Genomic DNA, 22,973 nt, shown 5'->3' with positions numbered 1-22,973 from the left:
ATCTGCATTGAGCTCACTAAATTGAAATTGAGCTTAGGTAGTCTCAAATAAAAACAACTTGTTGGTATCTTCCATTTAACCACCAATTTTAATCAATGAATAGCAACCCTTCATTCAATGAAGTATTTTCCGGTTTTAATAAATCTAATTTTTTATATTTTTATAGATGTTTCTGTAATATTTCAATTCCATTTCGTAAGTATTTCGTGTATAAAACTTTTTAAATTTTTAAGACAATATTATTAAAAAGTGGTTAATTACGATGTGTATTATTATAGAAATAATTAAAAATACAATGTTTTTACAAGATTGATAGAAAAAAAAATGAAAAAACTATAAAAAGTACATTCGGGATACTTTCGGCATTTTAAAGTGGGGCACATTCGGCCATATACAGATTGTGCAATATTATTTCCTTGAAATGTTTTTGAGTTTGTCTTTAAAACTAATCCTTTAATATGGTTCGAAATTGCATATATAAGATCAAACGTGCTTGTATTGACGAAAATGCGATAGAAACCCCCTATTTCTGATGGTGTGCGACCTTGAGATGTAAACGTCTGCCGCTAGAAAATAAAGCCCTATAATTCAAACATTGTGTGGCGTATTAAAACCAAATATAGCCTTTAGAGGATCAGAATTTCAACCAGACTGATAGCGATGACAATTACCCGGCCGAAGCTACACCGACGAATTTGATTTTTTTACAAAACTGTAAAAATTTTTTATATGTTGAATAAGTACTGAAATATAGAGCTCTAAAAAAAGTGCAGAAGGTGCCCCAGTCTCCCCTACTCCTATTGACTTAGCCGGTATTCTACCAATGTTCGGTATTTGAAGGAATTCATTTACAGAGTTTTATAAATGACCCTTAATAAAAATGATCATTAGCTCAGATTTAAAGGCCCAGAACAATTTTAAGTACTATAATCCGATCAATTGTCAAATTTTCCTGATCATCAATTGCCAAATTTTCCTGAAATTCCCAACCAATATTTATATGGCAATTTCACATAAACTACCTGCAACAGAATAAGAAAAAAAAAACAAATTGGAAAAATTTCAATTCCACGGCAAGACATGGATGGCTAAATCGACATGGAATACTTTTCTGATTATGAGGTATTTCGAGTATCGATCTATTCACCGGTATGTGGTAAACTTCAAAACAAAGCAGAAAAAATATTGTGGAGATACGAACTCTTTTCCATAGACATGTCAAACTGAAAGAAAGACTATATGGTCCGACATGTCGATACGGCGCCCATAGAAATTTTCAAATAAATTATGTTCTTCAAAATATCCCTGATATTCTGCGATGCGTCTCTATTCTACAAATTATCTTTTCTCCAAAAAATCATTATTTTAAATTCCGAGAACAGGAAGCAGCCCATGTGCTCCAAAAATGGAAAATGCGATTAATACGGAAGTTGGATTTGGACTAACAGGATTTTGAATATTTTAGACAAATTTTCTACCGAATTATCTGTAATTCTCGGTCCATATTAAGGTATAGTCCCCATTAATGATGCTCCTAATTTTCGGTATTTTGAGTATTTCAAATATGTTGTTTTCAACAAAATTAGCTCTAAGTATATATAATTGTTTGGATTTCTTATTGGATGGTCTGTAGAATCCATATACAAGTCCAGCCACTTTTATAGGTATTTTGAAGAAGTGACTACAACTAGGCATTCAAAGACCTTGGTGGATATAAACTTCTTCACAGAACATTTTCTATGGAAGTCTATTTTCTTACGTAGACCTCATACAATTGGCAAAGGTCATTTTCGGTATATTGAAGGTCCAACCTAAATACCTGTTGTTTTTCCTGGCAGCAATTTACCATGGCATAGCCTGCATATTCAAATCCGGATAGATTTCATGAAAAAAAAACATGTCCATAAATTGTTTTTTATATGTCAAAAATGCCACAAATATATTAATGTTGGCTGGTCAGGTCAATTTTGAAAAATAATACTTGATTCGGATATTTCTCTGGGTTTTTCTGATTTTCAAGTTTCGAAAATTATTTATTATGCGTTTGAAAAAATATGTATAATTTTCAGATATTTTAAAGCAATTCATAGAAACAAAATAAATGGGTCACATATTTTGAAAACTGACGCATATAACCTTCGATAGCTCAGTTGGTAGAGCGGTGGACTGTAGAGAGCGTTGTTAAGCGATAAACATAGACATCCATAGGTCGCTGGTTCAAATCCGGCTCGAAGGAGTAACTTTTTTTAAAATCCATTGTGTAACCTATATTTAATGGTCGGACAAAATAAAAAAGTTCCTAGAATTTAATCAAAAAACTGGAATATTTAAAAATAATTTTTATAGGAGTAATATTATAAATTTCGATTGTAATGGAAATTCAATAAAACAAGTATGCCATTTCTTCCGTGATTTTTTTATTAAAATTTACTTTGTTCTATTAAAACCTCTTTTTGGACCAAAACACTAGACTACTTTATTTCAATGGTATTAACAAATTAAATTAATAAAAATTTTTCAATAAAAAATAACTCCTTCGAGCCGGATTTGAACCAGCGACCTATGGATATCTACTTTTCAAATTTGCATTTTCTACAGTCCACCGCTCTACCAACTGAGCTATCGAAGGTTATGTGAGCCATGAGGCAAATGAGCGTGTTGTGCTGTAATGAATATTGATGTGGATTACAAAAACGATTCAAATTCACCACACCAAAATAGTGTTAACGGTTTCAAATGGAGGTTGAATGCATATTTCACCATAGAAACTTAGGTGTAAAATTTATTGTAATTTTTTTTAGTACAAATCATTAGTGGGGAACATGTCTACACATGACAACTTTGCCACCACACATACCTAGCCTTCGATAGCTCAGTTGGTAGAGCGGTGGACTGTAGAGAATGCAAATTTGAAAAGTAGATATCCATAGGTCGCTGGTTCAAATCCGGCTCGAAGGAGTTTATTTTGTTAAAGTAATTTTTATAAAAAGTTTCAATTTTTCTATTCAAAACTGGATTTACCAGCTACCAAAACCAGTCAAAATGACGGGTGTATAAAAATAAATGTTTATTGTGGTTTTCAACCTTTATTCATTCGAAAATTGACAAAAAAAAAGTTGAAAAATATTATTTGTAATGGATAAATGGAATTATAGCATCCTATTTGACACCATTTTCGTACAGAAACCATGCCTTTTGCAGTTGGTATATCAGCTTCCTGTGGGTTTTGCCTTGAAGTCTGCTAATCAAAACAAAAAGTTTTACCGTGAGATATTTTCTCCTGTTGTGTTTTTGTACAATATCCAACTATTGATTCCGACTAAATCTAAAATAAATGAAAAATACTTGAAGTGGCCACCATCTGGAACCTGATTTCACTGCATTCTTTTATAACGACAAATTCCCTTAGGGGGTCTAGAGACTCGTCTTTTCCTAAATACGGAAGGTCATTTACCACATACTTCCTCTCTTCATCAGATGCCAACCAAAATTTTATCCCAAATTTATAGGGTTTGTTTGGCATATACCTGCGTCTGGCCTTCGATGGAAAAAGTTGCTCATCCACACCAATATAAACTCCTGGTTTGAAGCAATTTTGACTGTTATCAATAAATTTATGCCAACATGCTGAGACTACAGCGAGATTGCGTGATTGTCCATTTTCCCCCAAAACTCGAGAGCCTTCTAACTCTGTACATATTCGTATATGTTCCAAAATATGGTTGTCAATCAGAAATGGAACAAACTACTTAGATCCCGTTCATACCATAGCAGGATGCTCTTTTATAATAAAATTCGATATGTTATACAATACACTATACTTTTGTTAGTAATTTCTTTGCTATAGCAATGTTGAATATGTTCGACAGAGACTAAACGGGTAAAAAACATGAAGCATCAATATTCGTATTAAATCTGGTCATTTAATGAAATAGGGAATATAGAATTTCTGCATAAATTACAACTTTAACATCGTTTAGCCTTCTTCTGTTCGTTTTGTGTATTATTTGATTCAAAATTCCAAAGATCAATATATTGGGGAAGGTCAGTAGTAATTTCAAAGGTTTTAAACGCCACTACTGAGTTCATATCCTCAAACATAAGTATATATTCGATTATCGTAACATTCGAAGTCCATATAAGCCTATGTCTACTCATCGGTTTGTGGTGAGTTTCAGAATAAAATGTATAAAATAGAACATTGCAAAAAAAAAAGGAACACGTCATTCTTTTTATAGACAAGTCAACTTGGCAGAAGGTCTGTATAGGTCAAGTATATACCTACAGAAATTGAAAAAGGCAAAATGATGTTCTTCAAAAATCTGTTGGAGTCATGAGGAGACATTCGGTCGCTGTCCATTGCGTTGCACTAACGTTAGCGGATCACACTGGCGCCACATAGTTTACCAAAGACCGGTCGGTCTATTATTCTGTATGTCGGTGACAAGGTTTCTTTGTCAGCTCCCCAAATGCTGCCGGCTAGCGACTTGAGAAACTTGTTCCTGCTCCTAGTCTTATCGCAAAGAGCTGGGGCATGCGTGGGCGACTTATAACGCTGTGTAATAGTCGTTGGTGACGTTCGTTTCTTTTGAAAGGTGGTATTCGATGAAATCTAATCATCTTGTGCAAACCTCTCGAATGACCGGTGATTGGAATTAGGAGTGAAATAATGGAAACGAGTAGATAACGTGTGGAATAAATCCGTCCCGGTTATATGGAACTCGATGTTCATAGATATCGAACCGAAGAAGATAACAGATCTAATTAGTTAATTAAAAACCGTGTGGTTTTAGTCCTTCAAAGCTCTAGGTCCTCACTGATAGAAATTTGTAGGACATGTCTCTTTGCCTATGCTTTCTGATTTCTTATCAATTGAATGAGATCGAATCTAACCGATCTGTTCTCGAAAGTACGGGCGTATCCTTGGCTCTGATACAGTGGATTAATGAAATGTTGGAAAATAAAATATCAAAAATGTCTGATTTTTCTAGTAGTTCGGTTTAACTCTATTTTAAGTATATTTTTATCCAATTATCTACGGAAAATATGCATACGAGCATAATATACATTTTTTAATGGAGGCATCATTGGAGCTTCTTTATGAACATACGCATTTTAATCTCTCAACAAAATATAAAGCAATAAAATCTAAAATTAAATATTTTAGACTTTTAGAAATATTAAGAGATAATCATATCAGTATTATAGACATTTGATATGCTTAGAGATTCTCGAGGCCCAAAAATAGCACAACTGATAACGATATTTGACTTGTGGCATTTTACGAAAACGGAAATCGCATAACCTTCGATAGCTCAGTTGGTAGAGCGGTGGACTGTAGAGAGCGCTGAAAGCGATACACATAGATATCCATAGGTCGCTGGTTCAAATCCGGCTCGAAGGAGTTACTTTTTTGGATTAAAATCTGTTACCGATTCACACCATGATCTATAAAATATTATAAAGAAATAGTAAAACTTAATCAAACCTGACTTTTTATACTTACAGCCCCACAAAGTAAAAATGCGTTGCAAATCGTTACATCGAAGGAAAAAAGAAGAACGTCTACTATTGGATTTACCCACCACCGACCCAGGTTCTGATTTAGTATTTTCAACAGATGATGAATATATTATGGATGCCGCCGCCACCACTGGTGGGGTGCAATATTATAGTACATTACCCCGTCACATAAGACGTGGTCTAATGCAAAGTGAACTACAACGACGTTACATTGAAGAAATTGGAGATGGTCTGAGAAATATGCCACCTGAGTTGATTATAACTTCGCCATCAAATAAAACCAAACATCCACCAATAAAGATACTATTAAAACCCGCAAGCAGTACCCACAAAAAATATTCTGCAGCACCACCAAAATCTGCGGAACTTCCAATGATTGGTGAACCGGCAAGACGTACCAGTTCATGGCATAATCTGAATACTGCCCCACAAACACCCATTACACCGCAATGGTATTCAATGAATGTGACACGACGACAACAATCACCGGCGGCGGTGCACTCGCCGAAACCGGTCTTTAAAACGAAGTAGGTTTGGAAAAAATGTTTCTTTCAAATATAACTTTTTAAAATTTATTTTGTTTGTCAAAATGTTTAAATTTTACAGATCAATGGCCAAAAAGGAACCCTTGAGTAAGGAGGACTTGGAAATAAAATTATCTTTGAAAAAGAAAATATGGACAGGCATCCAACCCGAAGATGGTCCCTATGGTGTAGATCGCAGCAGACCTTTGACTTGGGTGCCACCGCCTCCGCTTAAAACGCCAACTAAAAAATCTGTGGATCACAAACGTGCGGAGTGTGCGAAGAATGTTGTACGCTTGGAAAATGAAGCATTTTTGACGTAAGTAATATCTTCATTAAGTTCCCAAAGGTCCGATTTTTGGATACCCTTCACAGATGTGTGTGCATTCAAAATGCTTAAAATTGTTTATGATAATCTGCCAAGGGAGGTTTTTATCCTCTGAGAATACGTTATGCCAAAAATACAGACCCTTATTTTGGAAAATTCGACTAAGATCTCCAGCACACAGAAAATGTGGCCACTTCGTTTGCGTCTAGGGCCATGAAAATATTTAAAATAGGGTGAGACATGTATAGTTGTGCTACATCAAAATATGGCCCTCAAAGAACCTGGAATGTAAAATAACTGCCATTCAGTTGAAAAATGCTTTTTCCGGTCGAGGAATATGGAAATATCCGCCACTAAGTCAACTGTTAACCACATGGACAGCGCAGATGCGGTCTACAATTCCGGAGTCACATTCGATAGATTTTATAAGTCGTCCGTGCATGCAACATCTATTTGCGATAAGATCAGAAGCAGAAACAAGGTTCTCAAGTCGCTAGCCGGCAGCACTTGGGGAGCTGACAAAGTAACCTTGTTAACAACATACACATCAATAGGCCGGTCTGTGGTAAACTATACGGCGCCAGTGTGGTCCGCTAACATCAGTGCAATGTAGTGGAAAAATCTTCAATCCTGCCAGAATGCCGTCCTGAGGACTGCAACAGGGTGTCTCCTCAAGACTCCAATAGATCACTTACATGAGGAGACGAAGATCCTTCCTCTGCGTCAACACAACAAGATGTCGATGTAATACCTGCTTGGGTGTTACACAAGTCGCCATCCAAATCGTTACCTAATGGATAGTCACCCACCACCTATGCATATCATGAAGAATCTCCATGATGATGATTCATGGGGGGAGCCTCTAGATCAACAGGCCTATCAAGCAGGATTGAATCGTATTCACACGGATGCAGTTAAGGAAGCAATTCGAGAATATCGTGTGACTACAATCCTCGGTGATCACCCGCCCACGATAGCTGCAGAAGAGCAGCAGCTACCTCGACAAACCAGTGTGGTCTAGGCACAATAAAGATCAGGATGTTGTAGCCGCCTCAATTCATGGTGGGCACGAATTGATGGCGAGGTAGATGGCAGCCAAACCCACTCTCACCTAACCCCTTCACTTTGGACACAACCGATACAGCCTTCCTGAACTTGAAGTTAGAAGCAGAACCCGAGTAATGAGATTAAGAAGAAATACAAAGCAGCTACTACAAGAACAACAACAACCAGTTGCCGAGATAAACGAGAATAGTTTTTGTCCAATTATGATCAGGATGGTTCATCCCCATCAATGTGTATTGGGCCTAAATTTACAGCACGATAATAGACACATTCCCTACATGAGGCTCAACTCCACGACATGCTGCATTTTTCCAACTGCCCTGCTAAACTCACTCACTCATCTGTCTCCAGAATTTCTTTGAACGCAGTCGATCCAAACTGAAACCGCTTTGAACATGGAACTGGAATAAACTGAAAACACAGAAAATTGAAGAAAGTTTCTGCAACAACATCGTACCTTCGTGACGGAAGAGGTTGACATCAAAATGTCGACCAGCTATAGACCCCATATTATACCAAAATGCGGTCGACCTATATATCTTAAATATTGCGATCTCTATCATGATTTTCCCTTCGAACATTACGGCATGTTGCGAACGGAATGCAAATTTAATATACACTCCGCTTAATTTTTTTTTTTTTTTTTTTTGTCTTCAAAGAAGCAATTCAATATTTATTCCCTTATATTTCTAGAGCCTGCAGTCAAAAACTCCTAGAATGGCAGAGTATAAATTCCAATGAGGAGGCAACACCGCGTGATAAAAACAGCAAAACCCCTTTGACACTGATGATGCCCGAACTAAATACTGAGGATCATACAATGCGGATATTTAAGCACTTGGCCAATATGAAAAAGTCAACGAAGCCGAAAAGTGATAGTGAGACTAAAACCAAACAGAAAAGGTATTTTAATTTCAAAATTAAGTTGAATTGAATTGTAAAATATCCTTCTTTCCAGAAATCTAATAACAAAAGTAACCGAGACAACAACATTTCTAACCAAAATTAGTAAAAGCAGCAAATCAAGAAGTAATTTGGCGGTGGGGACATATCGCAATACGATGAATAAACAAATCAACACTAATGGAGGAACGGGAGCTACAAATGTTACCGGACAATACAAACCTCACCATTTACGCCATCCGAGTAAATTCAAAACTGGTGGCATAGTTGCCACAGCGGTTCAAACTACAAATACCAAAAATAAGACTAAAAAATCCAAATCCCATAAAATGCACAATTTACCAAATGTTGATGGAGGAGGAGCTGGATCATTAAAAACAAATCCAACAGCAGATGTTCGACCATCAACCAGTAGCGGAGGTGCAATAGTATTAGCTTCTACCACAGCCACAACCATAGTTCGTAAGGTCAAGACGAAGTTAAAAAAGAAGAAGTCATCAGGAACAACAAATACTAGTACACATAACACCGCCACCAATACAAATAGTTCCTCCAATGCCATTAAGGATGGTATTGTAACATATATTTCAACAAAGGCTTCTGTAACGGCAGGTAGTTGCTCGTCATAAAACCGGATAATACCTATATTATTAGTTTAGATATCCATATATGTATGTAATTAGCTAAATTAGTAAATTATAATAAAAATTTTTGTAACAATTTGAGAAAACAAATGTTTTAACTTATTGACTTTGAAGACAAGGTTATTATTTACTTGACGAGTTTAAATCTCACATTGGTTTCCAATCCTAATGGGCTTGTCGAAAACTTATAAATAAATAATATGCACAGAACCAAGTGTAGCTAAAACTTCTAACACATTCAAACCCAAAATATCTGAAGTATTTGTAAAAAATTTAAGCAGGATGCACGTTTTTCGTTTATTGCTATTTTTTTATGTTTATGAATACGCCTATATGGGGACAACCAATGGGGACAAACAAATTAGCTAACTATTTTAATATAAGAAGGGGGTTTTATGGGAACTGCCCCTATTGGTGGCGAATAATAAGAATTTTAGGTAGGAAAATTTGTTATCATATGCGACGGCAAAATACCAAATTACAACGAATTCGGTAGAAAAGCGCGCTCGTAAACCCCAAAATACCAAAAATTGGGGTGCCCTTATATGGGGGCTACTCGAAAAAATTTACCTATATTTGACCAATTTTATAGAAACTCTACTCTAATGTCATTAAAGTCTAATGACACATAGTCCCTAATGTGAGTATTTCTCCTCAAGAAATCACAACCATAGCGATCTCCAGACATCCGTTTCTCGGAGCCTCAGGGCACATCTGGAATTTAATCCGAATATCCAGTGGTTGGAGATTCCATATCGCATTCAAGGCTGCCTGTGGAGTACTTCTTAGCGCTCCGGTAGTCAGAATCGAAGCCGATCGCTGTACTGAATTTAATTTTGTGAAGATATTTAAGAATGGGGAGAACGACCGTGGGGTTTACACCAAGACCCTTGCCGAGTGCTCATTTGGACAGAGTTGAAGGGCACCCTTCAGTTCGACAAATTTGAAATGGCGCACGAGGTCTCCTAACACTGGAGTGCTAGACATCATGCCCATTATTGTTTCACGTTTTACAGTCAGGTTTCCAACTGTATTCTGACGGAGCCTTCTTTATACATGGGCGCCTCAAAAATATTTTCAGGCTTAATTGTTGAGTTCTTACAATGGTACGAGGGTACGCCATGACTGAGCTGAAGTCCTCCCTTTAAAAAAACTTCTATGGAGCCGAGGCCTCAGTCACCGTCCAAAGGAGGATAAGACTCTTCCCGACCTGAGTTTAACCAGGAAAATGCCGAATGTGGCTTCTAATCACTCAGAACCCTCCAAGGGGTCTCTAAATGTTGAGAAATACTTGACACCATCTTCCATTGCGAAAGAGAGTAAGGTTGTGTCGAAGTCCGCCAGAAGGAAAGCCCGTAGAAAATCCTTCAGAAAGATCCAGTTGCTGTTGGATAAATCAAAAAAGGGCTAATCGAAGCAGGAAGTGCAAGTGATCGCTGTGTTAACCTCTGCGGCAGCTGCAACTGCGGGATTAAAACTCAATCGCGACCCGTGGCTGTGAAGAAAATTAGGTCCTCGTATGAGCCGCAACCTGTTGACCTACACAGTCAACAGTTATCTGAAGGACCTCTTCCTGAAAGACGAAGTTGATTGTCGAACCAGTAAAACAGACCGTAACCAGTATTATTTCAACAAATAATTGGCGTTGCTGGGCTGTCCTTGAAGGTGAATGTTAAATACATTTTGTTTTGGAATAGATGGGGCCACAGCAGATTGCCATGAAGTTGTTGAACAAGATCAGAGCTACTGACAAGATCAGAGCTAGGCATTGATTGCAATGCATCTGGGGATTGCGCGTCAAGACACCGGGTCGATGCCAACAAATATTAATAATATTATGTGTAAATCGACAGAAATGTTTATACCTTGATCGAGTAAGATAGGCCTTTGCATATTTAAGATAGACCTTTGAAATGTTGCACATACATTGATAATACTAATCAGTCGACTTTTATGGTAGACTCCATAAAGCAGAACCCTTCAATATTCGGTATTTTGAGGCTTTTGGACAAGTTTTTCAATCTAATAACCTGTAATTTGTTAGTCGGGGTTCCCACTGGGTAAAAAATGTTCCTATAACGGGGTTTCGAGTTAGTCCTGACATAACAGTACCACCAATATTCGGTATTTTGAGGCTATTGGGAAAGTTTTTCAACAAAATTCGCTGTTAAGTATTATTTAGGCTACTCGCTGGTTAGAAAATGTTGCAGTAGTGCTGGCGGGTTATTTGAAATACTATTAGTATTTTGTTTTTGCAAAATAGTTAGGCTGAATCCCTGTTTATTGTTTTTTTAGAAACAACTATTTATTAGTTGCGCAACAGGACAAAAATATGTGGTCCTGGCTGAGCATAATCATATCAAGGTTGTTATGAGGACTAGGTTGGCTGTCTGTGTCAGAAATTATTCTATTTTTATATACTTTTGGATGTCTCATGGATGTAGAAACCTGTACCACAATGTAGTGGTTGGGATTACTTAGTAAGAGACCGCGTTCAGGAAGAACAGTCTAACAAGCAACAAAATATTATGTTGTTTTCCCGGGAGGAATAAATGAGCGGTTTCTAATTTAGATAACGTACTAATCGGGTTTCTAAGCCATTATCCCAAAAGTCTGAAATGATGTTGACGGCTTCATTTTCAGCGTCAGAAGAACATTTCCGAAATATTTCCATAAGTTGCAATGATCGTACCATTAGAAATAAGCTAATTTCAATCTAAAATAAAGCTATTAATAAGGTTAATTACAAAAAACAATTCTCATAAAATGTTACCAATTCTATTAACTGCAACTAATTGGCATTCATTATCGTCATTGTCATCAAATTTCAGGTTTTATGCCGGTTACTTCTAATTGCAAAAAACCGCAAGCGTTGTTGTATAATTCAAGCACATTTCTTTAAATTTATTCTAAAGCGCATCAAATGATCATTCTATTTGTATTTTATTATCAAATTATCATTTTTTCTTATCAATGCAATTAAAAATGTAATCAGTAGTAAAACAAAAGTTGAGTTAAACACGTCTAGTCACGATTAAAGTTCATTGTTGCTGGTGATGCCGCCGCCTCCCACAGAAACACATGCACAAACACAAGGTGTGCAAGCACCTGGCTGCCTATTGGCATTAACTCTTCTCCATTATAGATATGTTTATATTAATTCTCTTATTTTCACTAAATTTTTTAAATATTTTTAGCAAACAAACGAAAAAACAACAATAATAGTTAAGCGCCTTTTTCGCACTTTGCAAAAAAATTTCATCGTCCCCTGACACTTTACCTTTGTGGTGGTTTGTGTGTTTATTTTTGTTTTGCTTGCTTATTTTTTTGAACAACAATTCCGCTCTCACTCACTCTCTCATGCAATTGTTGTTTGTTTGCATGTTTGTTGTTTTTGCCAAAGAGAACACTCACCTATAATTTCGCTTTCGTTTGAAATTCTCGCTGCTTGTTGTAGTTTTTGGTTTTTTTTTCTTTATGAATTTTGAATGAAAACTTTAACACTTCACTTGAAATTGAACACCACAAATTGTTAATTGACTCGGATAGAACATTTCTTGTTTGTTTATTTTCTCTCACTACATCCGTACACTGTTGAACGAGGGGGTTTATTTTTCCAATTGCAAGCACTTGTATTTGTTTTTTTAAATTCTAAATTTTCTTTTCGGTCGTCCGCACACACAAAAAACACACTCAGCCACTCTCACGAACGCGTTAATTAAAGTTGGTTGGATAGCTCTCTTCGCGTGTGTCAAAAGTTCTTTTGACATTCCGTTGCACATGAACTTTCCGCGACAAGATTAGATTTAGATGTGAAAGGGTTGTACTATTTGGGAGTGAATGTTACTCTTGTGACCGTTAGAATCTTTTTACAGTGGGGGAATTTGGTAAAGGGAAATAAACATTATAAATGAAGGGAGATATTAAAATTACCAGTGTTCCATTTGTAAAATTTGTGTTGAACGAAGAGAATAAAACCTTTTTTTTTTGATAGAGTAGCAACTAAAGAACACTATAAGCTACCCAAAGCTGGTATGGGTAATAAATAGTTACAAACCCCAGGCCCAAATGGCATAATACCGGTCATGCTGCAGTTCGCAGATGAACGAGTATTGGTCACTCTGCAGAGTATTTTTAGCCGAAAGCCGAGTCATATACTACCTATGGACTATAGACCAATTAGCCTTTTTACTTAAGACTTTAGAAAGGATAATTGACTCTGAAATTAGAAGTATTATCAACCCCAATAAAATTAGCAAATCCCAACATGCCAACATGAAAGGCAAATCGGCGGATACTGTTTTACATGAGGTGGTCGGACGTACCGAAAAGAATGTGTGGACCTCCGGTTACACCTTGACTGCGTTCCTTGACATCGAAGGAGCCTTCAACAATGTGAAGCTGGAGGCTATCCATTCTGCTTTCAATAGTTCAGGTATCCTCTCCCTCCTAACGGAGTGGTTTGATGGAATGCTGGAAAGCAGAATTATCAATTCGTCATTTGGAGAGAGTTCCGTGAGGAAATCTGTCAACAGAGGTACACCACAGGGAGCAGTATTATCTCCTCTACTATGGCTTTTGGTGAAAAATGAGATACTGCTGAAATTCGACCACCTTAGGATAAAGGTTGTAGCCTATGCCGATAATGTAGGCTTACTGGTCGGTGAGAAGATTCTGCCGACTATTTCTGATATCATACAGGGTGTTCTTTTAACTCTGTCCAACTGGGCACACGCTAATGGTACCCCCACGAAGATAGAAATTTTACACTTCACTAGAAAATTTACCAAAATTCCCCAACTTCCGATTGCCATCCTTGGGTGGTGTTATCTAAGTCCTTTCTTTACAAACAAACTACCTCGGTACAGTCCTCGACCAGAAAGTAAAATGAAAAGAATGTTGAGGATCGCACTCTACTCCTGCAAGAACTCTATAGGTAAGAGTTGGGGACTAAAAATAGAGATCACACTCTGGTTGTATGTAACGGTTGTACCCCGCATTCTGACATGTGGTTACCTTGTATGGTAGCAAGGGATCAACAAGAAGATGCGGTTGGCTAAAATGAGTACCGTGCAGCGATCGCCGTCGATCCTGACAACCGGAGAGCTAAGAAGCACATCACATGCTTCCTTGAATGCAATTCTGAATGTCCATCCACTGGATTTTCTGATAAAATTCCAGGCTGCAAGATGTGCTATGTGGCTCCGGGAAACGGATGCCTGGAAGTCCCTGAATTTTGGCCACGCCAGTATCCTTAACACGATGCCAGTTTGTGACTTTTTAGAGAGGAGTATTCACATCATAACGACTTTAACGAATCCTGAGAAAGTGGCTCCTTACCTCTGACGAATCTGTAGATATTTACAGACGACTCGTAGATATTCCTCCATCTACGAGCCTTACTGGTGCGGGCGTTTAATGCAAGGAACCAGCCATTTACAACTCATGTAATCATTACGATCTTTGCAGCATTTTCGGCAGAAATCCTGGCAATCACAAAAGCGGCTGAGATAGTCAAAACACTTACTTGATAATTCTCCCGAATAGAGCCCAAACATCCACTATCTTTCCTCTACTCCTTTCTTTTCAGGTATAAAGAATGGACAATGTATCTGAGTGAACGGCTTTAAATAGCAGCCTTACATCAAAAATCCACCCCTTAAAAATGTTCATTAAAAAATTCACGCCTTTTTAAAAGCCTTGAAAATCATTTAAAAATCCAGGACTTTTTTAAAGCCTTGAAAAATCATTTAAAAAATCGACGGCTTTTTAAAAGCCTTGAAAAATAATTTAAAATATCTACGCGTTGATAAAGACGTGAAAAAATATTTAAAAATCCACGCCTTGTTGAGGCCTTTAAAAAGTTCACGCCTTGTTAAGGCCTTTAAAAAGTTCACGCCTTGTTAATGCCTTTAAAAATTCCACGCCTTGTTAAGTCCTTAAAAAATAGTGTTTAAAAGATTCACGCCTTGTTAAGGCCTTGAAAGAATATTCTTTAAAAAAAGGCCTTTTATATTTATATATTTTTTATTATTTATATTTATTTTTAATTTTTTTTATTATAATTTAAATTTATTCACACATTTGGTATGTGTAACATAATACCATCTATTGCAACCCTGTTCCTCTCCAACTGACAGAGTTGCATTGCCAACATTACAAAATAAAGCGAAAATGAAACACAAAGCAGAAGCTGAAACAAAATACGGCGAATTGAAGTAGAAGAAGCAAATTGCAAAATTTGTCGGCGTCTTAAGATCGTTGTAATAATTTTTGTTAATAAATTTAAATTAAATAATTGTTAACAAAATATCGTGCTTCGATTTGTTGTAAATTTAGTTTAGCCCCTCCCTCGAAGTGAGATGTTTACAGAAAAAGGCGCGCAATTATTATGGAGAGCTAAAGAAGAACGCAAAGGAAAGAAATTATTGTCATAAGAAAAATATTCTAGTGTCGAGGTTTTTTTGGTGGCAAAGGAAAATGCAATCGAACTACTGCTGGTGATACAGAAGGAAACAGTGTTGAAGAAAAAAGTGATACTAAGAAGCTGCCTTTGTCAGCGAAAGAAAAAAAATTGGCGTAACTGTGAGGAAACATGTGGTCCTTGTAAATTTTTGTTTGGTATAGTTCAGCTGCATAGTTGGCGTTTATTTCCCCAAAAAAACAGCAAAGACAATTTTGGTGGGAGAAGAAGAAGCAGCAGCAGTAGCATCTACAGCAGGTTCTTAGGAGTCATCTTTTGACTCGGATTTTTTGGTTGTACAGTTTAACGAGTAATTCTGAAAGACATCAATTTGAAGGTTATTTTACGGAGACTGTAAAAAAGGTATTTATCTACCCTTTGTAAGATTTGTAAAAATATGTAACACTAATTGCCTTTTGCTTTACATTGAATGCAGGCAACATGGATCTCTTTGATCAATTGAAAACTACTGGGCCAGTGGCCAAGGAATCATCGAAAAAGGATAAAGAAGATAAGAAAAGTTCATCGAACAACATCAGTAAGGACAGTGGAAATCAAAATAAAAACAATTCATTCAAACAAGTGGGCAAGGATTCGTCGGACAAGAGTAATTCCTCATCCTCCTCCTCTTTTGATAAGAAGAAAGAAAAACACAGCCATAATCATAGCAAGAAACATGATGAAACAGCCAATAGGAAAAATTCTATAACACATAATGCGAAATCAAAGTCTTCAAGTTCGGACAAGTCCTCTAAACATCACAAAGATGAAAGAAAACATGACGACAGTAAAAAGAAAAGCCATGATGGTGGCAAATCGAAACATGACTCGGAAAAGCATAGCAATAAAAGTAAAGAAAATTCACATCGCAAGGATGATAATGATAGTCCTCCCAAGAAGAAGTCTAAAGTGGATACAAATGACAAGGACACCGCGGATGGCAAAAAGAAAAACACGGCAAGTAGCGATAGCAACAATCATGAACAAAAAGTAAAAAAATTCAATGAAAAACATAAACGTGAGGAAGATCCTGAAGGAAATCAACGCCGTCGTGAATCACTGCCCTCACCAATACCGTCGCCATTAAGTGCCACAAAGAAGGCCAATAAATCTCGCAGTCTATCACCACCCAAAAATATTCCAACATCCTTTGGAAAGCAGCTCAAGGTCAAACTGGAAAGAACCAAATTAGAAGATTATTCACCAATGAAAGGAAATTCGCACAGTTCCCCAAGTAAAATGGACGAACCAATAAAGAAAACCCCTACAAAAGCACAACAAAAACTTTTTGAACCTCCTATGGGTGAGAAGAAATCGAAAGTGGAGCAACAAGTCCTTAAACAATTCAATGTTAAATCATGTGTTGTAAGAATACATCGTGATAATATGAAGAAGCTAATGAAGGAATTTAGAAAGCAACAAAAAAGAGCCGCCCACAACTCATTAGATGCGGCAAATAGAAATGATGGTTCTCCTTCGACAAAGAAAAACAAAAGTAATGTTGTTGCAGCGGCGGCGGCTAAGCCTAAAAGTAGTTTCTTTATAAAAATAACAACTCCCGCAAAAACGGATAAAAAATCGAAATTGTCAAAACATAATTCGTCGTCATCATCCTCTTCGTCATCATCGTCGTCGTCCTCATCAGTGGCCCGGCATAATAAAATTAAAAATTCCAAATCGCCCTGCACAACAACGCCGACCAAATTCTCTCGCACTCATCTCATCAAAACTTTTGGCAAACAATGGTTCAATTGCCATGTTCGTGTTAAAAATTGCAATCATCCCATTGCCCGAACATTTGTATCCAAGTCAAGTGTACGAAACAAATTCAATAATCTAAAGAAGAAAAATCTATCAGTATCCTTCTGTGATGAGGTAGAGGTATTGGGTACATCTTCATCGGAATCAGATAGTGATGATGATTCACGTGATGAGAATTTCTGTGCAACAGCTGTACCCGCCAATTTTGGTGCTAACACACCATTACGTAACAGCAGCCGACTTTCCAGTACATTAAATACGCCAATGGTGGTGCCATCAACACCTCTGCCGGCTCGTCTAAAGAAATTGGAAAATGGTCGGGTGGTTGATGATATTGTTTTGGATCCTTCACTATTCTTGGGTCCAGAAAATATTGTGGCCAGTACACCATTTTCACCGGGACGCAAGAAACGTGAACACAAGAAATCCTTTAGTCCCCTCAAAGACGAAGAAACACAAAGTCCTCGCAAAGAACAATTGAAACGGGCCAATGAGCGAGTACCACCAACTGGTCTGCGGCGTCTGAACATCGATGACGAGGATGATGAGGAGGAAGAAGACGATGATTGTGAATATATTGGTAAGGAAAAAACACTTCAATTTTAATAAAAAAATTTAATACAAAATTTCTTTCCATTTTCACAGTACCTATTGACATGCCAGAACGACGCGCATCACGTACAAGTTCCACAAATACCGCAGTCGATACCGGGCCAAGTGTAATACCACCAACATTTGATGATGAAGTTCTACCCTATACGGCACCCTCAATATTTACCCAAATCGATGAGGCCATAACATTGGCCAAAGGTCTAGTATCACCCGTACCCTCATCCACCACACCAAATCCCGATTCAGCGGAAAATAACACAAACAGCAGCAATGACCGAAATAATAAAATTGTAAAACATTCAAATAATACATCGGATAATACAGAATCTCATGATAGTTTTGTATCGGCCCAAGATCAGGAGCAACAACGCCAATCTGTATCACCGACCACTTTATCCAGCGATGTAAATCATGTTGCAGCTGTAACTGCACCAGGAGTGCCACAAGAAAATACCACAAAAACAAATGGTAATATAAATAAAAATAAAAATAATTTAGATGGAGATGATGTATCTATGACTGATATACCTTTGAATTTATTCGCTGAAGGTAATGTCATCATATAATCAATCATTGCTAGTAAGCGTTAAATATTTTAATCGGTGATTTTTGTTTTTTATTTGTATGGTTTGTTTTAGATGATTCACCAACGAATGAGGACGCCCCCGAGAAGAATTATGTTGATAATATTATCAATGATTTGGGAAGTGATGTTGGCAATGATAGCAGCTCAGCGCTGTAAAGAAAATCAGAAGTCGTTTGTATGTATTGTATTAAAGTAGAAACTATTTACTAAAGAGAAGGCCTGAAGGTTTTTATCTTCACAGAAGAGCTGAAAATCTTCCCCATAAAATATCTGAAGATCTTATTCACAGAAGAGCAGAAGGACTTCTTTATCTTCATAGAAGAGCTGAAGGTCTTCTTTATATTCATAGAAGAGCCGAAGGCCTTCTTTATCTTCGTAGAAGAGCTGAATGTCTTCTCTAACTTCGTAGAAGAGCTGTATGCCTTCTTCATAGAAAGCTGAAAGTATTCATAAAATTGCAGAGTCTTCTTCATAAAAGACTGAAGGTCTTCTTCAAAGAAGAGCTGAAGGTCTTCTTCATTTTTATAGATGTATTTTTTGCATCAGTTAAATTCAATCAAATCAATATCAAAAATTACTAATCACATTTTTCTTTTCTTTACAGATAATATTCGTCTTATCATCTTCACTTACGGAAACAACAATCCTGTATTTTTTATAAATTAATGTCAAATATGTACTATTATTTTTTGTTATAAACAAATTTCAAATTACTAATTTGTTCATTTTATTGTTTTGTAGTTAACAATATGATTTGGTTAAAAAAACTATAAAACAGCTCTTTAAATTAAAATCACCTATACAATATAAGATTGTAAACTAAATGACATTAAATTATAAAACAAAAAATTGACATTTCACAATTTAATATTCTAACAATAATTCATTTCAACACCCAATCGCAGCAATAATTTAATGACCATCATTAATAACACAATAAAAATCATAACTTTAACGTAAAACCATGTTTAAAATTTGTTTCAATATAAATTACTTTTTTTCTTCTTTTGTTAACGAGGCCTTTATATACAAATTATGTATTAATCACAAATAAATTGTTTAAAAAAATAAATTAATATTTTGATATTATATGCTAATAGAAAAGCTTTAAGTAATTTTGTTTATAAAAAAGGCCATTCATTTTCATTTATGACTTTTTTTCTCTTTTTTTCATTAATTATTACGTAATTATTTTTGTTTTATTATAAAATATCATAAATAATAATTATGTATTATTTTTCATTATACCTTATATATAGTACATAATATATATGTACTTTATCTACTATTAAAACCACATAATAAATAAATATTCAAATGAACAAATCAAGAACTGTATAAGATATAGAAATAAACAAAAATGAACACACGAAAATAAATTCATTAATTTCTTCATGTCTAAGAAATAAGATATTTCAGTGTATATGTTTTATCTTTTTAAATATATATATAAACATATATGAAATAATTTTAATAATATTATTGTTTAATATGTGTGCTTTGTGGAGTTTATACCCGTTTCATTTAGTTTTCTATGAAGAAACATTTTGTCTTCTATGAAGAAGACCTTTTGGTCTTCTATGTGAGGACTTTCTGGTCCTCTATAAGAACATCTTTTGGTCTTCTATGTGAAGACCTTTTGGTCTTCTATGAAGAAGACCGCTTGGTCTTCTATGAGGCAGACCTGTTGGTCTTCCATGAAGAAGATCTTTTGGTCTTCTATGAAGAAGACCTTTTGATCTTCTACAAGAAGACCTTTTGATCTTCTATATGAACCTTTTTGGTCTTCTATGAGAAGACCTTTTGGTCTTCTATGGAGAAGACCTTCTAATCTTCTATGGAGAATACCTTCTGGACATCGGTGAGAAAACCTTCTGGGCTTCTATGAAGATATTCTTGTCCTCTATAAAAAGACATTGCGGTCTTCTATGTGAAGACCCTTCTATAATATAGACCTTTTGATCTTCTATGTAGAAGTCCTTCTGGTTTTCTGTGAAGAAATTGTTCTGGTTTTGTATGAAGAAGAGCTTGTGGACTTTCTGTTCTAATTTGAAATGGAAATTTTGTTGTGGGTTTTGTCACGTTTTTTTAACGAAATAGATGCAATTTAGTATTTTGGGATCCGATTGTAATACTTGTTGTATATCGGTTCATTTTTAGGGTAACCCTAATATAACGGTACCTTCCAAATGCTGATATTTTGAGTTGTTTTTTTAAATTAAAATTTTAATTTAAAATTTTGGATTGCCATTGGGGGGTAGAAAATCTGCCTTTCAAATAATGTTCAATATTGAGTCATTATTCGGTTCCTTCCAAATTTCCGTATTTTGGGGAGTTTGAGTATGTTTTTCAAATAAATTGGGCATTGGGCAGACAATCTCCCTGATAGGGTCTAATAATTAGGGTTAGACCCTTCCGCGGTAGTTCCGCTTCATATTGGTGTTTTGAAGGTTCTCTTTTCGCATTTTCAGGCCGAGGTGCTTGTAAATTGTTATTGCGATTTCTTGGAGGCCGAACAATCTTTTTGTAGAATAATTTCTATATAAACTGGAACCAAGGTTCCGCATTGTCCACCGCAGTGGTTGTAATTGAACATTTTGTGTTCTTGAATGGTGAAAAACATATTTCTTCAAACATGTTTGCCATATAAAGAAGGACCAGGTCCATGTTCGTTATTTTGCACGCATTTCAGATTCCTGGTGAATTAGAAACTTCTTGGTTCAATACAGGTTCATTTTTTATATTGCTTCTATACAAATGCCATGAACTAATATAATTTTTACTTGTTATACCCTGCACAACTATGTTGTCAGGTTACTATAGTTTTGTGCAGCCCCAAGAGTTTGTAACGCCGCCAAATATTAGTCCTAATGGATCCTGACTTTTGTGTGAAAAATATGGCGTATATATTTACTCCTGGCGGACATAGACCCGAGAAGTTGATCGTATGTCCAAGAAGAGTGTTGGATCTTTAAATTTATACTAAGTAGAGGATGAAATGTACCGAAAACTTCCAGGCTAAGAAAAAGGAGCTGTTGACCTCTAATAAGTCAAATATAGCGAAATAATTCCCAGGTTCGTATATATGACCTTTATACTTGCTATGAAGACATTTGTCTCTGAACAAAAAAAAAAAAAACAACTAATTTTCTATGAATTTCTTTTGCTCTATTTTTATACCCTTCACCACACTGTGGTACAGGGCATTATATCTTTGTGCATATGTTTGTAACAGGTAAAAGGAAACGAGATAGACTTAATTTACTTAGACTTTATTACTTTCTAAGTCGATTTATGCATGTCCGTCCGTCTGTCCATGTTAAATTGTAAACAAAGTACAGATCTATTGAAATTGGGAAAACACGGTTCAGATTTACATATAGCTCCCATATATATTTTCTCCCGATTTAAGGTAAATGGTGCATCAAAGTTCCTATATATCTTTCGATTTGCACGAAATTTGACATAGTATACTGAATTAGGCCTAAAATGACGTACGTGAAGTTTCATGAAAATCAGCTCAGATTTAGATATAGCTCCCATATATATTTTCGTCCGATTTAATGTAAATGGCGAACCAAAGTCCCTATATATATTTCGTTTTGCACGAAATTTGGCGCAGCGTAATTAATTAGGTCTAGAATGATGTGTGTTATGTTTCCTGAAAATCGGTTGAGATTTATATATATAGCTCCCATATATATTTTCGTCCGATTTAATGTAAATGGTGTACCAAAGTCCCTATATATCTTTCGATTTGGACGAAATTTAGCATGGCGTACTGATTTAAGTCTAAAATGATGTGTGTTAAGTTTCGTGGAAATCGGTGCAGATTTATATATATCTCCTAATTATTTTTTCTTCTGATTTTATGCAAAGTATGCACTAAACTCCTAATGTTTATCAGATATTTATCCAAATAACCAAAGGGCGTCTGATTGATAATTTTTTTTTATTTGCTTTAAATTGATTCACATAAATTTGTCCCATTTTAAGAAACAACTCTGTGTCTGACAAAATGAAAAATTTACTATAGGTTGCAGAATGACATGTTTATGGATCCAATTTCATTTTAAAAAAATGTGACATCTGTTACTTTTATACCCAAAGTGGTGAATTTCTTTTGCTCCATTTTCGTATTTTATTTTAAGAATTAAAAAAATATATTTCAATAAAAAAATGAAACAAAAAACCCGAACTCCAAATCTTTCGACTTGAGCTGTTAGCAGAGCAAGGTTTCGATCCTCGGACCTCTGGGTTATGGGCCCAGCACGCTTCCACTGCGCCACTCTGCTTCTTATTTTAATGCGTGCTAAATGCCGTATACAAGCAAATACACATTGTTCTATAACAGCAGCAACAGCAACAACAACAATAATAACAATCACCAAAACGCACATTGAATAAATTGTACGGAAGAGGGTTGAGGTTAGGTAGTCAGTTAGTTTGCTGGTTTTTATTATGCATGGGATTTTATGTTGTGAAACGACAAAAGCAACAACAATAGCTTAATTTGTTATTAAATTTCAGAATATGGACATTATCAATATTTGTTGAAAGCAAT

General features: G+C 35.9%; 2 protein-coding genes and 5 non-coding genes across 7 annotated transcripts in view; 5 read left to right on the top strand and 2 right to left on the bottom strand.

The window, feature by feature from the left end:
* Positions 1 to 8,972, top strand: part of LOC133321694 (cytosolic carboxypeptidase 2-like) — a gene marked incomplete at its 5' end in the record, with an annotated part of 66,978 nt that extends 58,006 nt beyond the window's left edge. The window contains 4 exons of the mRNA XM_061530781.1: positions 5,509 to 6,050; positions 6,130 to 6,366; positions 8,134 to 8,343; positions 8,399 to 8,972. Of these exons, the coding sequence (XP_061386765.1) occupies positions 5,509 to 6,050; positions 6,130 to 6,366; positions 8,134 to 8,343; positions 8,399 to 8,972 (1,563 nt within the window). The remainder of the gene's footprint in view (positions 1 to 5,508; positions 6,051 to 6,129; positions 6,367 to 8,133; positions 8,344 to 8,398) is intronic.
* Trnay-gua (transfer RNA tyrosine (anticodon GUA)) lies at positions 2,136 to 2,236 on the top strand. The gene is made up of 2 exons: positions 2,136 to 2,172; positions 2,201 to 2,236. It is a non-coding gene; the product is annotated as a tRNA-Tyr (tRNA).
* Positions 2,533 to 2,629, bottom strand: Trnay-gua (transfer RNA tyrosine (anticodon GUA)). The gene is made up of 2 exons: positions 2,593 to 2,629; positions 2,533 to 2,568 (listed from the first exon to the last, which is right to left on the bottom strand). It is a non-coding gene; the product is annotated as a tRNA-Tyr (tRNA).
* Positions 2,862 to 2,958, top strand: Trnay-gua (transfer RNA tyrosine (anticodon GUA)). Its single transcript has 2 exons — positions 2,862 to 2,898; positions 2,923 to 2,958. It is a non-coding gene; the product is annotated as a tRNA-Tyr (tRNA).
* On the top strand, positions 5,305 to 5,404 carry Trnay-gua (transfer RNA tyrosine (anticodon GUA)). Its single transcript has 2 exons — positions 5,305 to 5,341; positions 5,369 to 5,404. It is a non-coding gene; the product is annotated as a tRNA-Tyr (tRNA).
* Positions 8,973 to 13,262: 4,290 nt separating the features above from the next.
* LOC133321684 (nuclear transcription factor Y subunit alpha-like) lies at positions 13,263 to 18,565 on the top strand. The gene is made up of 4 exons (XM_061530769.1): positions 13,263 to 13,422; positions 15,887 to 17,791; positions 17,857 to 18,372; positions 18,462 to 18,565. Exons 1-4 carry the CDS (start codon positions 13,263 to 13,265, stop codon positions 18,563 to 18,565), a joined length of 2,685 nt encoding a protein of 894 aa, XP_061386753.1.
* A 4,067-nt stretch (positions 18,566 to 22,632) lies between these two features.
* Trnam-cau (transfer RNA methionine (anticodon CAU)) lies at positions 22,633 to 22,704 on the bottom strand. The gene has a single exon. It is a non-coding gene; the product is annotated as a tRNA-Met (tRNA).
* Positions 22,705 to 22,973: the final 269 nt, after the last annotated feature.

The sequence above is a fragment of the Musca vetustissima genome, unplaced genomic scaffold (genome assembly GCF_032173495.1).
Source record: "Musca vetustissima isolate MV318-11 ecotype Yass unplaced genomic scaffold, APGP_CSIRO_Mvet_v1 utg33886, whole genome shotgun sequence".
NCBI classification, from domain to species: domain Eukaryota; kingdom Metazoa; phylum Arthropoda; class Insecta; order Diptera; family Muscidae; genus Musca; species Musca vetustissima.
This window is presented reverse-complemented; position numbering and strand designations above follow the sequence as displayed.

Excerpts from the sequence above, each read along its gene's own strand:
- LOC133321684 (XM_061530769.1), top strand. The coding sequence starts at position 13,263 with ATGAAAGGCAAATCGGCGGATACTGTTTTACATGAGGTGGTCGGACGT. Across the intron at positions 17,792-17,856 it reads CGATGATTGTGAATATATTG|TACCTATTGACATGCCAGAA; the intron begins GTAAGGAAAAAA and ends CCATTTTCACAG. Across the intron at positions 18,373-18,461 it reads TTTGAATTTATTCGCTGAAG|ATGATTCACCAACGAATGAG; the intron begins GTAATGTCATCA and ends GGTTTGTTTTAG.